The sequence below is a fragment of the Saccopteryx leptura genome, chromosome 7, assembly GCF_036850995.1.
Source record: "Saccopteryx leptura isolate mSacLep1 chromosome 7, mSacLep1_pri_phased_curated, whole genome shotgun sequence".
In the NCBI taxonomy this organism is placed as follows: Eukaryota; Metazoa; Chordata; class Mammalia; order Chiroptera; family Emballonuridae; genus Saccopteryx; species Saccopteryx leptura.
In genome coordinates, this window is record NC_089509.1 from 103,941,408 (window position 1) to 103,955,216 (window position 13,809).

The 13,809-nt window shown below is 56.8% G+C and overlaps 1 protein-coding gene across 7 annotated transcripts in view; it reads left to right on the top strand.

The window, feature by feature from the left end:
* The window catches only part of SPEG (striated muscle enriched protein kinase), a 58,954-nt gene that overhangs the window by 9,315 nt on the left and 35,830 nt on the right, over window positions 1–13,809 (top strand). For 2 of the 7 annotated variants that reach the window (XM_066346388.1, XM_066346383.1), the window contains 6 exons: window positions 854–883; window positions 1,479–1,568; window positions 1,651–1,987; window positions 4,702–6,011; window positions 8,266–8,409; window positions 8,709–8,891. In XM_066346388.1, the coding sequence (XP_066202485.1) occupies window positions 854–883; window positions 1,479–1,568; window positions 1,651–1,987; window positions 4,702–6,011; window positions 8,266–8,409; window positions 8,709–8,891 (2,094 nt within the window). Of the gene's footprint in view, window positions 1–848; window positions 884–1,478; window positions 1,569–1,650; window positions 1,988–4,701; window positions 6,012–8,265; window positions 8,410–8,708; window positions 8,892–13,809 lie in introns of those variants that run through there. The other 5 variants (XM_066346387.1, XM_066346379.1, XM_066346384.1 and 2 more) reach the window with 4 other exon arrangements.

A 13,809-nucleotide genomic window follows, 5' to 3' on the forward strand; every position in this document is an offset into this window, starting at 1 on the left:
ACTCCGTCTCTTGGCCCCTGTTCCTTTATGAGGCACCCGGCCCTGAAGACAGCCCATGAGATGTTGGACTCCCTCCCCACACACATGCACCCATACATACCCACCCACCAAAAAGGCTCCCTGTGCCCTGCAGCTGAGAGAGGACTGGGCAAAGGGGGGTGGGCAGCCGCACCCCACATGGGTCCATTCCTCTCCACCATGGGGCCAAGCAGAGATGAGCTCATTGCCCTGCTTTGGCCACCAGTACGTGGCACTCATAGAGAAACTGAGGCTCAGAACCGGATAGAGTCTGGGAAAGTTAAAAATACGCCCAGGAAACTTTGCTCCTAGCCTAACCACTGGGCGTTTTTGAAGACCACTCAGCAGTAGAAGAGAGTGGTGGGGAAGAGGGTGCCGATCATATGATGCAGTACAGATGAGGGGGTGCTTTGCAAGAAGGGGTCAAGCACAATGCAAATATTGTAGTAGCAGGTGAGCCTGACCCCTAATGGGGGTGGCTGGGCTGAGCACAAGCAAGCATGTGCGCCTGTGCATGCGTGTACATGTGTGTGTGACCAGTGAGCACTCCAGTAAAAGTGTCGAGGGTACAGAGAAACTGAGGTAATTGGAATAACCGGCCAAAGCACGTGGGCTTCCCAGCCCTGGGCACACTGGGAGCTTGCAGGCAGTCGGGAACTAGAGATGCTTTACCCATCCCAGGTGTCTCCCTTCCCTGCCCCATCCCCGCAGGGCATCTCTGGGCACTGGGTACTTTCATGCCCTCTGTGCAGCCTGCCCACCATGCCCTACCCCAACAAACGCTCTGATAACAGTCTGTCCATGTCTCTCTTCTGCTGCTCCTATGGAAGCGAAGTTTTCCGCTCCTGCAGAAAGCAAAGTTACGGTAGGAAACGGCTCCTGCCCTAGCCCTCCACCCCCCTCCCCCCTGCCCCGCTGGCCTCTCCTCACCCTGCCTCAGCTGCACCCTGATGTGTTCCGGCTGGCTTGGGGTGGAGGACAGGCTGGTCCTGCAGTTGGTCGAGTGCCCTGACAATCCGACTCTGAGGTGACTCCCTTTTGTTCCTGGGGTACTAGAACCCAGAATTTAGAGCCTTGGAACCTAGGAACTTGTTATTTTGGGGGCTGCATGGAAACTTAAGCTACCACTGATGGGAGGAGAGACAGGGGCTGAGGTCCTGGTAATTCATGACGTGGTTGGGACGGGAATGGTAAGCAGTTGAGGGTCCGACCAAGGAGGCTAGAGTGAGCAGCCAGGGGCCCAGAGATGGAGCAGGGTGCTGGCCTGGGGAGAGTTACCCTGGGCAGCCCAGGATGGGCAAGAGGATGTGGGGAGCAAAAGAGACAGGTGGTAGGCGCCAGGAGCCCTACCGTGGTAAGAGGGAGCCTGCTGTGGGGAAGGCAGGAGACGACACGGGGATGAGTGGGAGTGGGAGCGAGAGGCAGGAGGGCCCTGCCCACACAGACCCCTGTTTCTCCAGACACGGAGACAGGCGAAGATGACATCAGCGATGTGCAGGGGACCCGGCGTCTGGAGCTCCGGGATGACAGGACCTTTAGCACCCCCACAGGTGAGCTTTCTGGGGTGCTCAAAGAGCAGGTGGAGGGCCTCCCCCAAGAGGCATTGGGCCTTCACCACACTCCTTTCTCTAGGGGGCTCCGACACCCTGGTGGGCACCTCCCTGGACACACCCCCGACCTCCATGACAGGCACTTCAGAAGAGCAAGTGAGCTGGTGGGGCAGCGGGCAGACGGTCCTGGAGCAGGACGTGGGCAGCAGGGGTGGCAGCCGCCGCCTCCCGGGCAGCCCAAGGCAAGCACAGGCAGCCGGGGCCGGGCCACGGCACCTGGGGGTGGAGCCGCTGGTACGGGCCTCTCGAGCTAATCTGGTGGGCGCAAGCTGGGGGTCAGAGGATAGCCTTTCGGTGGCCAGTGACCTGTATGGCAGCGCATTCAGTCTGTACAGAGGACGGGCGCTCTCGATCCACGTGTAAGTAACGCTTCACAGGGGCCTGCACTGTCACCTCACCGTGCTGTCTTGCCCTGCCCCTCACCACGCCATCGGCCTCCACCCCCATCTCCTCCGCACCATCTACCCCTCTGCACTTCTCCACCCCCCGTTGCTTCCACTCCTGGCCCCAGCTATTCACTCCATCTTCCCACACTGCTCCATGTCTCCTGTGCCGTCACCGCCCACATCCGCCCACGCCTACTGTTCTGGCTCACCGTGCCATCTCCATGGTCTCTGGACTCCTCTCTCCCTTCCTCGTCTCCTCTGAGATCTCCACTCTCCCAGGGGCCCTCTCCTGCCTCGCCCATTCAGGCTCCAGTTGTCCCCAGGATCCCCCCCCCCTTGGGGCCCCCTCCGTGCCTGCTGTCTCAGCAGCTGCTGCCTTTTCATCTCTCTGCACATTCCTTTTCCCATGTGGGCTTTTTTTCTGGGAGGAACGGAACCACGGCAGCTCCCGGGAGAGCAGGAGAGAGCAAGGGAGCAAGAGCGCAACCAGCAGAGAGAAGAGAGCGAGGTGGTTAGGGGGCAGACGGGGCCGTGGATCTGGGAAAACAGGAGGATGTGGGTGTGGGGCAGGGAGGGACCAGGGCAGGGAGGGATAGAGACAGGGGGCCGGGGTGAAGGCAGAGGGCTTGCGATGCTTGAGGGGGATGTCTGTGATGGTCTTGGGGGAAGTATCCGAAGGTGGGGTTGAAGGTTGTCCTGGTAGGGGTGTTGAGGAGCGGAGGTACTGGAGTGAGGTGTTGAAGCCATTTTCGGAGATTTGAGGATTGGCAGATTCAGGAGGAAATGCTATGGGAGAAGAGGGAAATGACTGATGATAAAGGTATTGGGGGGCACTTGGGTAGCTGACAGGGGAGCCTGATGTGTGATGGGTGGGTGTGGGTGTATGGGGGAGGGATCATCATGGAAGGAAAGGAAGGGCCTGGTTTGAGGAAGGGGGTTGGAGTGGCTAGTGGTGGGCCAGGGAGAGGTCTGGGCAGGGGCAGGGGCAAGGGAGGCTCCCTTGCTTTATCTGGTTGGTATTAACCAGGTGCTCCTGTGCCCTAGACTTGCCTTTTCCTTCCCTGCTTGTCTTTGCCAGGCCCTAGCCAGAGCCTAGGGTTGCTATGGCAACTTCAGGGGAACCCATTTCCTTAGTGATGTCTGTGGTACAGAGGCTGGCTTGGAGCACGAAACTGCCAGCAAGAGGCCTCCTCTGCTGTCCCGATTTCTCTCCATGCCTCACCCAGTTTCAAGAGGCCATTCCTCAGGGCCTCTGCTGTCCCTCGCCCAGAGTAGAGTGCCTCTCTGCCAGTGGCTATGGGTTACTATCACCACCACCCCACCCCAACCCCACGAGAGGGGGAGGTCTGCAGTGGAGTTGGCTGACCCAGGCAGTCTAAAACATCCTTACACTCAGGCATTCCCAGAACTTCTCTTTGTGGCTGGTGCTCTATTTATCCTCCCTTCTGTGCACCCAGAATCCCAGACATTTTGGAAGGAACAAGGGCTCAGGAGTCAGACTCCCTGGGTTTCAACCCTAGCACCATTTCCTAGGTAAAGGTGCTTTTACCTCTTTAAGTCTCAGTTTCTCCATCTGCAAATGGGCCTAATAACAGTTTCTATCTCAAAGGATTGTTGTGAGGATTAAATGACTCAGTGCATTTAAAGCATTTAGTATTTTCCTGGCACACAATAAGCACTCAGCGAGCCATTTCATAACTTTTTATTAAGCTCTGATGTGTCAGATGTGATGCGAACATCTCAGATTCCTTTTCTTGCTACTCTGTATGTTTGGTGTGCTCCCCAAGGGTCCAGATGGGGGAAACTGAGGCCCAGCTCTTGGACCTCAAGGCTCTGTAGGTGAGAAAAGTACTCTGGGCTGATGAGCTCCTTCCCGTCTCCTCTTCTGCGCTCCCAGTTCAGGCCCACGCAGTTGTTATTTCTGAGCTGAGTTATTTCTGAGCATACCCCTTGGGGGAGCTTCGGTGCTTCTCTGGGGAGTTCCGAGGACTCAGGTAGCTTTCCCAGGAGCAGGACAAAGTCAAAGGCCCATACTGGGGGCAAATTTATTAAACAGAATGGGAACCTGGGTATCCTAGTCTCCAGGGACCCCAGCTATCACCTGCTGTATCCTATAAGTACTGGACTCAGGTCTGAGTTGGTATTAAGTAACCTCAGGGATGGGGCATTGCCCCTGGAAGGGAGACTCAGGCTTGTGCCTGTTCTTTCGGAGCTGCTGTGAAGGGGGTACATCCTGCTGAGGATGGGCAGGGCTGTGGCGGCCAGCTGGGGGCAGGGATGAGTGTGAGGCTGCATTCCTGAGAGGGCCCCTCTCCATCCAACCCCTCTGCCTTCCCTCACCACTTCATCCTTTGGGTCCTAAGCCTCATTCTTTTCTCTCACCGCTCAGTTTTGTTTCTGCTGTTTCCCAGCTTCTGGGGCTGGGGGGAGGGGGCTGGCCAGAGCCTCTGGCGCTGAGTCTGTACCTGGACCCAGTCACTAGCCCAATCTTCTGGTGCCAGAGCCGCCACCTCTCCCCAGCACCTGCTCTGGCTGTGCCTTCCTCTTTGGGGGGAGGGGGTGGAGGTCTGGCCCATGTCACCCCCAAGCCTTCCCAGCATGCCCCACCGCCAACTCCTGTCACGATCTGAGGGTCGAGGAGGGGAGGCTCCCTGAATCTTCTACCCCTCTTCGTCTCGGTTCCGCAGCAGTGTCCCTCAGAGCGGACTGCACAGGGAGGAGCCGGACCTTCAGCCTCAACCGGCCAGCGAAGCCCCACGTCGCCCGGCCCTACCGCCTCCCTCCAAATCCGCACTGCTGCCCCCACCGTCCCCTCGGGTGGGTAAGCGGCCCCCGCCAGGGCCCAGCGCACAGCCCCCGGCCAACCCCACGCCGCCCCACCGGCGCACTCAGGAGCCAGTGCTGCCCGAAGACACCACCGCAGAAGAGAAGCGAGGGAAGAAGGCCAAGCCGTCGGGGCCCTCGCTAGCAGGCACGGCGGAGTCCCGGCCGCAGACGCCACTGAGCGAGGCCTCCGGCCGCCAGTCCGCGCTGGGCCGCTCGCCGCGCCTGGTGCGCGCCAGCTCCCGCATCCTGGACAAGCTGCAGTTCTTTGAGGAGCGACGACGCAGCCTGGAGCGCAGCGACTCGCCGCCGGCGCCCCTACGGCCCTGGGTGCCCCTGCGCAAGGCCCGCTCTCTGGAACAACCCAAGTCCCAGGGGGGCGCTCCATGGGGCTCGCCCGAGGCCTCCCAGGAGGAGCTGCGAGCGCCGGCGGGAAGTGTGGCCGAGCGGCGCCGCCTGTTCCAGCAGAAGGCGGCCTCGCTGGACGAGCGCACGCGCCAGCGCAGCCCGGCCTCCGACCTCGAGCTGCGCTTTGCCCAGGAGCTGGGCCGCATCCGCCGCTCCACGTCGCGCGAGGAGCTGGTGCGCTCGCACGAGTCCCTGCGCGCCACGCTGCAGCGCGCCCCGTCCCCTCGAGAGCCCGGCGAGCCCCCGCTCTTCTCCCAGCCCTCCACCCCCAAAACCCCGCGCGCCATGAGCCCCGCCGCCGCCCAGCCGCCACCTCCGAGCGTCGTGGGGAGGCCCGGGGACGAGCCGACGAGGCCCCGGAGCCGTGGGCCGGCAGGCAGGACAGAGCTGGGGGAAGGCCCGCAGCAGGAGGTTAGGCGCCGGGACCAGTTCCCGCTGACCCGGGGCAGAACCATCCAGGAGAGCCGGAGCCCCGTGCCGCCCCCTGCCCCAGCCGATTCCCCCGAGGCCAGGACGAAAGCCCCACCGGGTCGGAAGCGGGAGCCCCCGGCACAGGCACCAGCTGTGCGTTTCCTGCCTTGGGCCACGCCAGGCCCGGAGGGCGCTGCCGTGCCCCAGACCTTGGAGAAGAACAGGGCGGGGCCTGAGGCAGAGAAGAGGCTGCGCAGAGGACCGGAGGAAGATGGTCCCTGGGGGGCCTGGGACCGCCGAGGGACTCGTAGCCAGGGCAGAGGTCGTAGGGTCCGGCCGACCTCGCCTGAGCTCGGTAAGGCCTCTGGAAACACCAAGAAGGTGCTGAGACCTGGGGGAGGGGGCGTTTGGGGAGAGCAGGGCTTCTAGGAAGTTGCCAGGGTATGGTTTCCTGGAAAGACATGGACCCAAAGTCATGTCTGAGCGAAGGGTTGTGAGGGTTGATGTGCTAAAACCTTTCTGCTGGTGAGGCAGTGTGTGTGTGTGTTTATGGAGCCGAGGTGTGAGCAAAAACCTGGTGCCTAGATGCCTGCCATAGACACCCTCACCCCACCCCACTCCCACCCCCCGGGTCTAGTGGCCTGCTGGTCTGTGAGTCAAGGTCCTAATTGTGATAGAATGCACTGGTAGAAATCTAATGAGCTCTTTCACACGCCACCCTCATGAGGGGAAGAGATGGAAGCCTGTCTTAATAATTGGTTAAGCCCCTGTTGCAGGCAAGCTTTGGATCAGCCAACTCTCATCTCCCCATCCAACTCCCCTTCCTGGCACCATCCCCTGACCCATCTGTGGCCACTAAGATCTGACCCAGCCTCCCCTTCTAGCCTCTTCCCTCCCATCCTTGAGTCCCTGCATGGAGCTGACTGGTCACATGCCCGCCTGTGTGTGGTCTCCCAATCTTCCTGTGAGGGATGGCTGATAGCCAGCCTGCCCCTGCCTCTAACTGCTCATCCTGTACATCAGCGTGGGGCCCACTCCTGGACTGAGGCAGAAGGAGCCTCCTAATCCTGCCCCCTGCTTCTTCCCCAGGCCAGAAGCCCCTACTCACTCTCCCAGGAGACCCTGTGCATGTCTTTTTCATTGCACTTACCACCCTGTATTATTTTTCCCAGCAGAATTACTTTATTTTTCATTTAAATATTACCACCTTCAGGCCCTGGCTGGTTGGCTCAGTGGTAGAGCGTTGGCCTGGCGTGCAGAAGTCCTGGGTTCGATTCCCGGCCAGGGCACACAGGAGAAGCGCCCATCTGCTTCTCCACCCCCCCCTCCTCTCTGTCTCTCTCTTCCCCTCCCGCAGCCAAGGCTCCATTGGAGCAAAGATGGCCCGGGTGCTGGGGATGGCTCCTTGGCCTCTGCCCCAGGCGCTAGAGTGGCTCTGGTTGCAGCAGAGCAAAGCCCGGGAGGGGCAGAGCATCGCCCCCTGGTGGGAAAAGTGTAGCCCCTGGTGGGCATGCCGGGTGGATCCCCATCGGGCACATGCAGGAGTCTGTCTGACTATCCCCGTTTCCAGCTTAAGAAAAAATACAAAAAAAAAAAAAAATTACCACCTTGAAACCTTTAGAGATAATTAATTAGGCCTCTGTCCATGGTTCTAGTAGCCATCATTATTGCATACACACAACCATGGCCCAGGCATTGTGTTAATTGGACACTTAGGGGGTGTTACTTGAACTTAATCTGTATGCTAGCTTTGCAATATGTTGGGTGTTATTTATTAGCTCCATCATACAGATAACAAAACTGAGGTGCAGAGAGGTTATCTATCAATAATTTGCCCAAGTGTATGTAGCTAGAAGACAACATAATTGGGATTCTCACTGCTGTATTGGACCTGTGATTTAGCTAGCTCATAGAACGTCAGAATTCAAAAGTACCCAGTGAGATCTCTGTGTATATAAGCATCTTGTAAGCAGGGACCACATCTTATTTCCTGTTGCATCCCTGGTACCAAACAGAGCTTAGTATGCAATTAGTGCAGTGTTATTGTTTGATGAATGGACAAAAATCAAAGCTGGTTTTCACGGGGCCTCTCAGATGGCTATAGGACCCACCTGCCACCCCCCCTTTTGAACCAGGCAGCATTTCTAATATGACAGTATACCACTTGTTGCCCTGTGACACCGCTATAACTGCTTAGGTCTCAGGTTGCTAGTAGCTTGTCTTCTGTCTGTATGGAAGCTTGTAATATCTTGTGCCCCTCAGAGTGCCTTGCATAGGGTCTGATCTACCATCCCTGACCCCTGATCTGTGTAAGGACACAGCGTCAATCCTGCCTTCCCCCAGAAACAACACTGTGGCTGAGGTTGAAGAACAGCTGAACTAATGTAGAGTCCTTGCTGCCTTGTTCAGCTTGAGAACTCCCCTTCTGTCTTCCTTTCTTCCCTCTCTCAGGCCATTTAGGAGAGACACCTTTTGTTCCCCAGCCCACACCTTCTAGAAACCCTTCTCTTGGGTTTGGACTTCCAAGATATGGGGCTGCCATCACGCCTCTCCCCCTGAGTCACCCGCATAGGAATCATGTCCCTTTACCCTGTCGCCTGTGTTGGCAGAGTCTTCAGATGACTCGTATGTGTCTGCCGGAGAAGAGCCCCTGGAAGCCCCGGTGTTTGAGATCCCCCTGCAGGATGCAGTGGTGGCCCCAGGGTCAGATGTGCTGCTCAAGTGTATCATCACCGCCAACCCCCCTCCCCAAGGTGAGCCTTCGAGCTGCGGCCCAGCTAAGGCTGAGACAGGGAGGGGTGGGGGAGGAGGGGAGATCAGCCACCTCGTGGGGCTGGCCTGACTCCTGTTTGTGTGTTAGGACTTTCCCAGAATCCCCTGAGAGAGGGGAGGGCAGCCTGGGTTTCTGTGAGTGAGAGGAGTCCTCTGAATTCCCTGGGGTGGAGAGAGGAGTGGTTTGGGTCCTGTGTAGGGTGTGTGGGGTGGCGGGAGATGTGTCCCAGTGGACCCCTGTGGGCCATGGCGATTCGATCTCCCATCTGCTTCCCTACAGTGTCGTGGCAGAAGGATGGGTCCATGCTGCGTAGTGATGGTCATCTTCTCATCCGGGCTGAGGGTGAGCGGCACACACTGCTGCTCCAGGAGGCCCGGACGGCTGATGCTGGGAACTATGTGGCTGTCGCCACCAATGAGCTGGGCCAGGCCAGCTGCGCCGCCATACTGGCCGTGAGACCTGGTAGGGAGCCTGTGGGCCCTTGGGCTGGGTGGGGTGAACAGCGCCCCTTCCCTGTGGGCCCCTTCTCACTTGCAGCCCATAGAGCTCGGCTCTCAACCGGCGTGCACAGTCCCTTCTCTTTGTTTGCTGCTCTAGTGGAAGCATTTTTTTTTTTTTTTTTTTACAAAGAGATTCAGAGAGAGGGATAGATAGGGACAGACAGACCGGAACAGAGAGAGATGAGAAGTATCAATCATTAGTTTTTCTTTGTGACACCTTAGTTTTTCATTGATTGTTTTCTCATATGTGCCTTGACTGTGGGCCTTCAGCAGACCGAGTAACCCCTTGCTCAAGCCAGCGACCTAGGTTCAAGCTGGTGAGCTTTTGCTCAAACCAGATGAGCCTGCGCTCAAGCTGGCGACCTCGGGGTCACGAACCTGGATCCTCCGCATCCCAGTCCGACGCTCTATCCACTGTGCCACCGCCTGGTCAGGCTGATGGAAGCGTTTTAAATGGCCTTTGCCTCAGGACAGAGGCCGGGTTCCCAAGGCACACACCAGGCTGGCCAATTCCTGAAGTCACTGAATTTGTCTTTAGACATCCTCTTAAATGCCATCCTTTCAAGGCAGTTCCCTGAACAGGGCCCCGTGGGGAAAGCAAATTATCTCTGAGTTTCTGAGAAAAGAAAACCTCTGGCTCAAAGGGTTTAAAAGCCATCAGGAACTTTCTGAGGTCATTTCCTCTCCAGAACAGTCCCTCTGCCGCTGTGAAGAGAGATGCTTTTAAGTGCTTCCCTCGCTCCCTTGCTTCTTCCGCTGGACCCAGAGCTCTAAAGATTGTGCAGCTGAGACTGCCTCTTGGGAGGTGGCGGTGGCTGAGCCGGCCTTGTTTTCTGTTTTTATGGAAGTCTTCACTTGGTGTCGGACTACTTCCCTTGGGTTTTAGTCCAGTTTCTTTCGGGTTCAAGGTAGGGTTGGACTGGTGTCCATGTGTGTGGTCACTTCAACTCATTCAGGCTGCTGGGACTGAGTATGTGCTGACCCTGGGCAGTGGGCGGGGGCGATGAGGCTGAGAAAGGGGCCTTCCAGAAGGAAAAGATGCAGACTCAGCCCTCCAGGAGATTACCGCTGGGTTTTGAGCCTCCATCGGAGGCCTTAGGTCGGAGGAACCTGCAGGGCAGATGAATCCTGCACCTAGAATAGTCGGGCTGTCAGTCAGCGTGTGGGATACTGTATTGAGAGACGCCGTGGCCCTGAAGGAGGCTGGGGTTTAGCCCGGCAGCGGGAGGGGCTGGGCATGCCAGGAGGGGGAGCAGCACATGCTGTTCTGTCCCTCAGCCCTGCAGGTGATGGGATGGTAGAGCCTCAGCCCCTTCCCAGGTAGGGACTTCTTGGTGGTATCTGACCTGAGTCCACATCCTGCGTTAGGTCCTTCTGGTTGCGCCCGGCTGGCTTTGCAGAACCGGAGGTCGTAGCTGACTGACGCTTCCCAGGAGCTGAGGTTTTAGGCTGTCTCCTTCCCTGGCCCCTACCACCTCGATGAATCGTACCCGTTCCTGCACTGCGAGCTTCCCTCCTTCCATCCCCTCTGGGATCTGCCTTCTGACTCAGCTCCCAGCTCCCCTTAGCGGGCCAGGCCTGCTTCCAGGACTTCGGTCAATACCTGGCCTCCTCTGAGGTTTGGCAAGGACTGAGTTGGGGGGGGGGCGGTGTGCCCCAATTCTGGCTCGGTGCCATTTGGGAGCCTTTTAAGGTTCGGGAGCAGGCTTGGGGCAAGGCAGCTGTCCACACTTGACTGGGAGTTCTGTCTTTGCCTGCTGAACCTCCCTGCGTTATGGTTCCCTCATTTGTAAACCGGAGATAATTACACTATTCACAGGAAAGAAAGCAAATGTGTGAACAAGCTTTATGAACTGTAAAGCTATAGACAAATGTTAGTAGTTAGCATTATTAAGTGGCACTGTTGTACAAAGAAGCTCAGGTTTCCACCATGCTTCAAGGCTTCGGGAGGCTGGCTTTTCCTTTTCTTCCTTTTCTTCATTCTGTTTGCGCCTTAGGGTCTCCTCCGCCCTCTTGCCAGGCCCACAACCCCGAGTCCTCCGCCCCCCCACATTTCCCCGCCTGGCACAGCATCTGAGTGCCTCCTCTACCCTGGGCAGTCAGGGCTCGCACCCAGAGGACAGCTCCTAATGGTCAGGCCAGCTCCCCATCTCTGGGGCTCCAGGACTTGAGGAGCCGACACGTGGGCCCAGACTCAGCTCTCGTGAAGGAAGCGGACTTTCTTACCCTACAAGGCTCTGTTTGGTCCAAAGCGGTTGGATGGAGGCCAGTGGACTGGGAGAGCAACAGGAATGGGTGGAACCAGTGGGTGGCACAGACATTTGGCAAAGGCTGGGGTCCCAGGCTTGAGGTTTGTAAGGAGCAAGGGGGTGGGGCTAGGGAAGGGCGTTTGGGATGTGGCTGTACAGCTGTGGGTGGGGTAGGATGAGGGAGGGAGTATGGAGTGTCTTGTGGGGAGAGGCCTGGTGGAACCACCTCCTTTTCTTGCTCCTCACCACCCCATTTGGTAACCAAGGCTGGCCACCCAATGCCCTCTTAGGGTGCCCACCCCAACAGGATGTGCTTTGGGGGGCCCACAGATCTGAATTCCTGATTGGGAACCACAAGAACAGGGAATTGGTAACCAGAGAATGTAACTTCCCGGTGCTGAAGTTTGAGGGGGCACGGCCTGTCCTCACCAGCTTGGCAGCCCCCTCCCGGCCCCGGATCCCTCCCACCCTGCCCCACCCCGCCCAATCACTGCTGAGACCCAGAGCTGAGCTCCCGGAGGGAGCGTGTCTATTGGGGCAGGAATTGGATGGAGTGAGAGGTGTGCTCATCGGAGGCTAAGCAGTTTTGCAGCTGCTCACATCCATCACGCAGGCATTTATTGAGTACCAACTGGGTGCCAAGTGCTATATCCCTCTAAACAGTTTCGTGTGTTTGGAGAGTGCTGTATACTTTTTTCCAAACCCTGTCACATCTCTTTCCTTACGTGAGCTACATCACACCATATACAGTCGACCCTTGAGCACTGCGGGCGTTGGGGGCACCTGCCGCCGTTGCAGTTGAAAATCCACAGATAACTTAGTTGGCCCTCCACGTAGCCAGACTCCCAACCGCCAGTTGACCCTTGAACAACATAGGTTTGAACTGCTTGGATCCATTGGAAAGAATCCATGTGTCAGGGACCATTGCAGTTCAAACCCTTGTCATTCAGGATCAACTGTACATCCTTTGGAAGGACATGACAGGTTGTGACATTCCCAGTTTGCTGACGGGAAGATGAAATGTGAATAAAGTGATGCGGAACTAGCTCAAGGCCAGTACCTTTACTTACCATCTGTAATCTGCCTACGAGTGCTGTAAGCAACAGGTGATTGAAGTACTCATTTCTAACACAAATAAACTTAGGGCGAAGGCAGATGAAAATGGCATGACTAGTTAGCATTTCCTGAGCGCCTCGTATGTACCAGGCCCTGTGTTGATTGGGTGATCACATTTTAACCACCCTGTAAGGTTCTATTATTGTGCTCATGTTATAGATCAGAAAACTGAGACTTGGAAAGCTTTAGCGTATTGCTCCAGAGGAGCACCGATCAATAGAACTTCCTGTGATGATAGAAATAGTATGTACATATATGTGGACGGTCCAGTATGGTAGCCACCACCCACATGTGGCTATTGAGCATTTGAAATGTGGCTAGTGTGACCAAAGAGCTGAATTTTTCATTTTATTTTAATTAATGTACATTTAAATAGTCTTAGTGGCTCGTGGTTACCCTATTTGCTCAGCTGTAGGAGCATAGGGCCCGTGGGAAGCTGGGTGGTGATTTGAAGCCTTGTTCCTGCATCTCCCAAGTCTGCACTCTTAACCACTGCACCATACTGTCCCTTTTACTTTGAAGAGGTTCAGGTTCAGATAGAATTGTGTTCATGAGCTCAGGGGGTGGGGGTGGGGACAGGGACAGACTGCGGATATCCTCTGTGGGTGGGTCAAACTCAGGGTTTTCTCTCCTTTCTCTCAACAACCCCGCCCCTTGTGGGTGTGGCCTCGCTTCCTTTCCCTGCCTGCTGGTGTGCTGCACAATTGGCTCACTCTCCACCAGGAGCTCTGGTCAGGAGGAAGGTGGATGTGGGTGGCTCCATGTGCTGGGGACTTCCAGCCTGCTGCCTTCAGTCTTCCCCTCAAGCACAGGTCTCATATATTTGAGCCCAAGGTTCTGGAATTTTCCAGTGGAGACCTTGCCTCTTTACTTTACTTTAGCTGGCTCCGGAGTCCTTGTGTGTTTAGCAAGGATCATTATAGCCCCTGGGCTGCTTCCTCAGTATGATTTGTGAGACTCGGTAGAGCTGGAGATTTAGCTAAGGACATTTGGGCCAGAGGATGGCTTATCAAAGCTCATGTTGATCCCATCTGTATGATGACACTATCACAACAGAAAAAAGGTGGATCGTGGAGGTCATGAATAGAAAGGAAGGAAGTTCGAGTACTGTTGTCTGCCCCCTCCTCCTCCTGGCCCTGGCCGGCTCTCGCTTGTGAAGCCAGTGGGTGCCTGTGAGGGGATCTGGGACTGCCACATGGCCCCGTTGTCCGTACGTGGTGGGATTTGGACAGCGTCTAGAAGAGCAGTGTGGGGCCTTGACTAGACTCAGCCCTCCCTCCCCACGTCTGTCTCCCAGAAGGGGTCTACCTCCACTGGGTGTCCCCCAGGGCTGCTACCTCAGAATGGGGGTCATCACGCACAGCCTGTCAGAAGCATGGGGACCCTAATTTACTGTGGGTGCCAGCGCTTCATCCAACATGGAGCAATCCCAAATAAGCATATGTAGGAAATGAACCATTTCCATGCCGAGGCCGGGCTGACCATGTGAAATGCTCTCTTCTTCCTTGTCCGTTC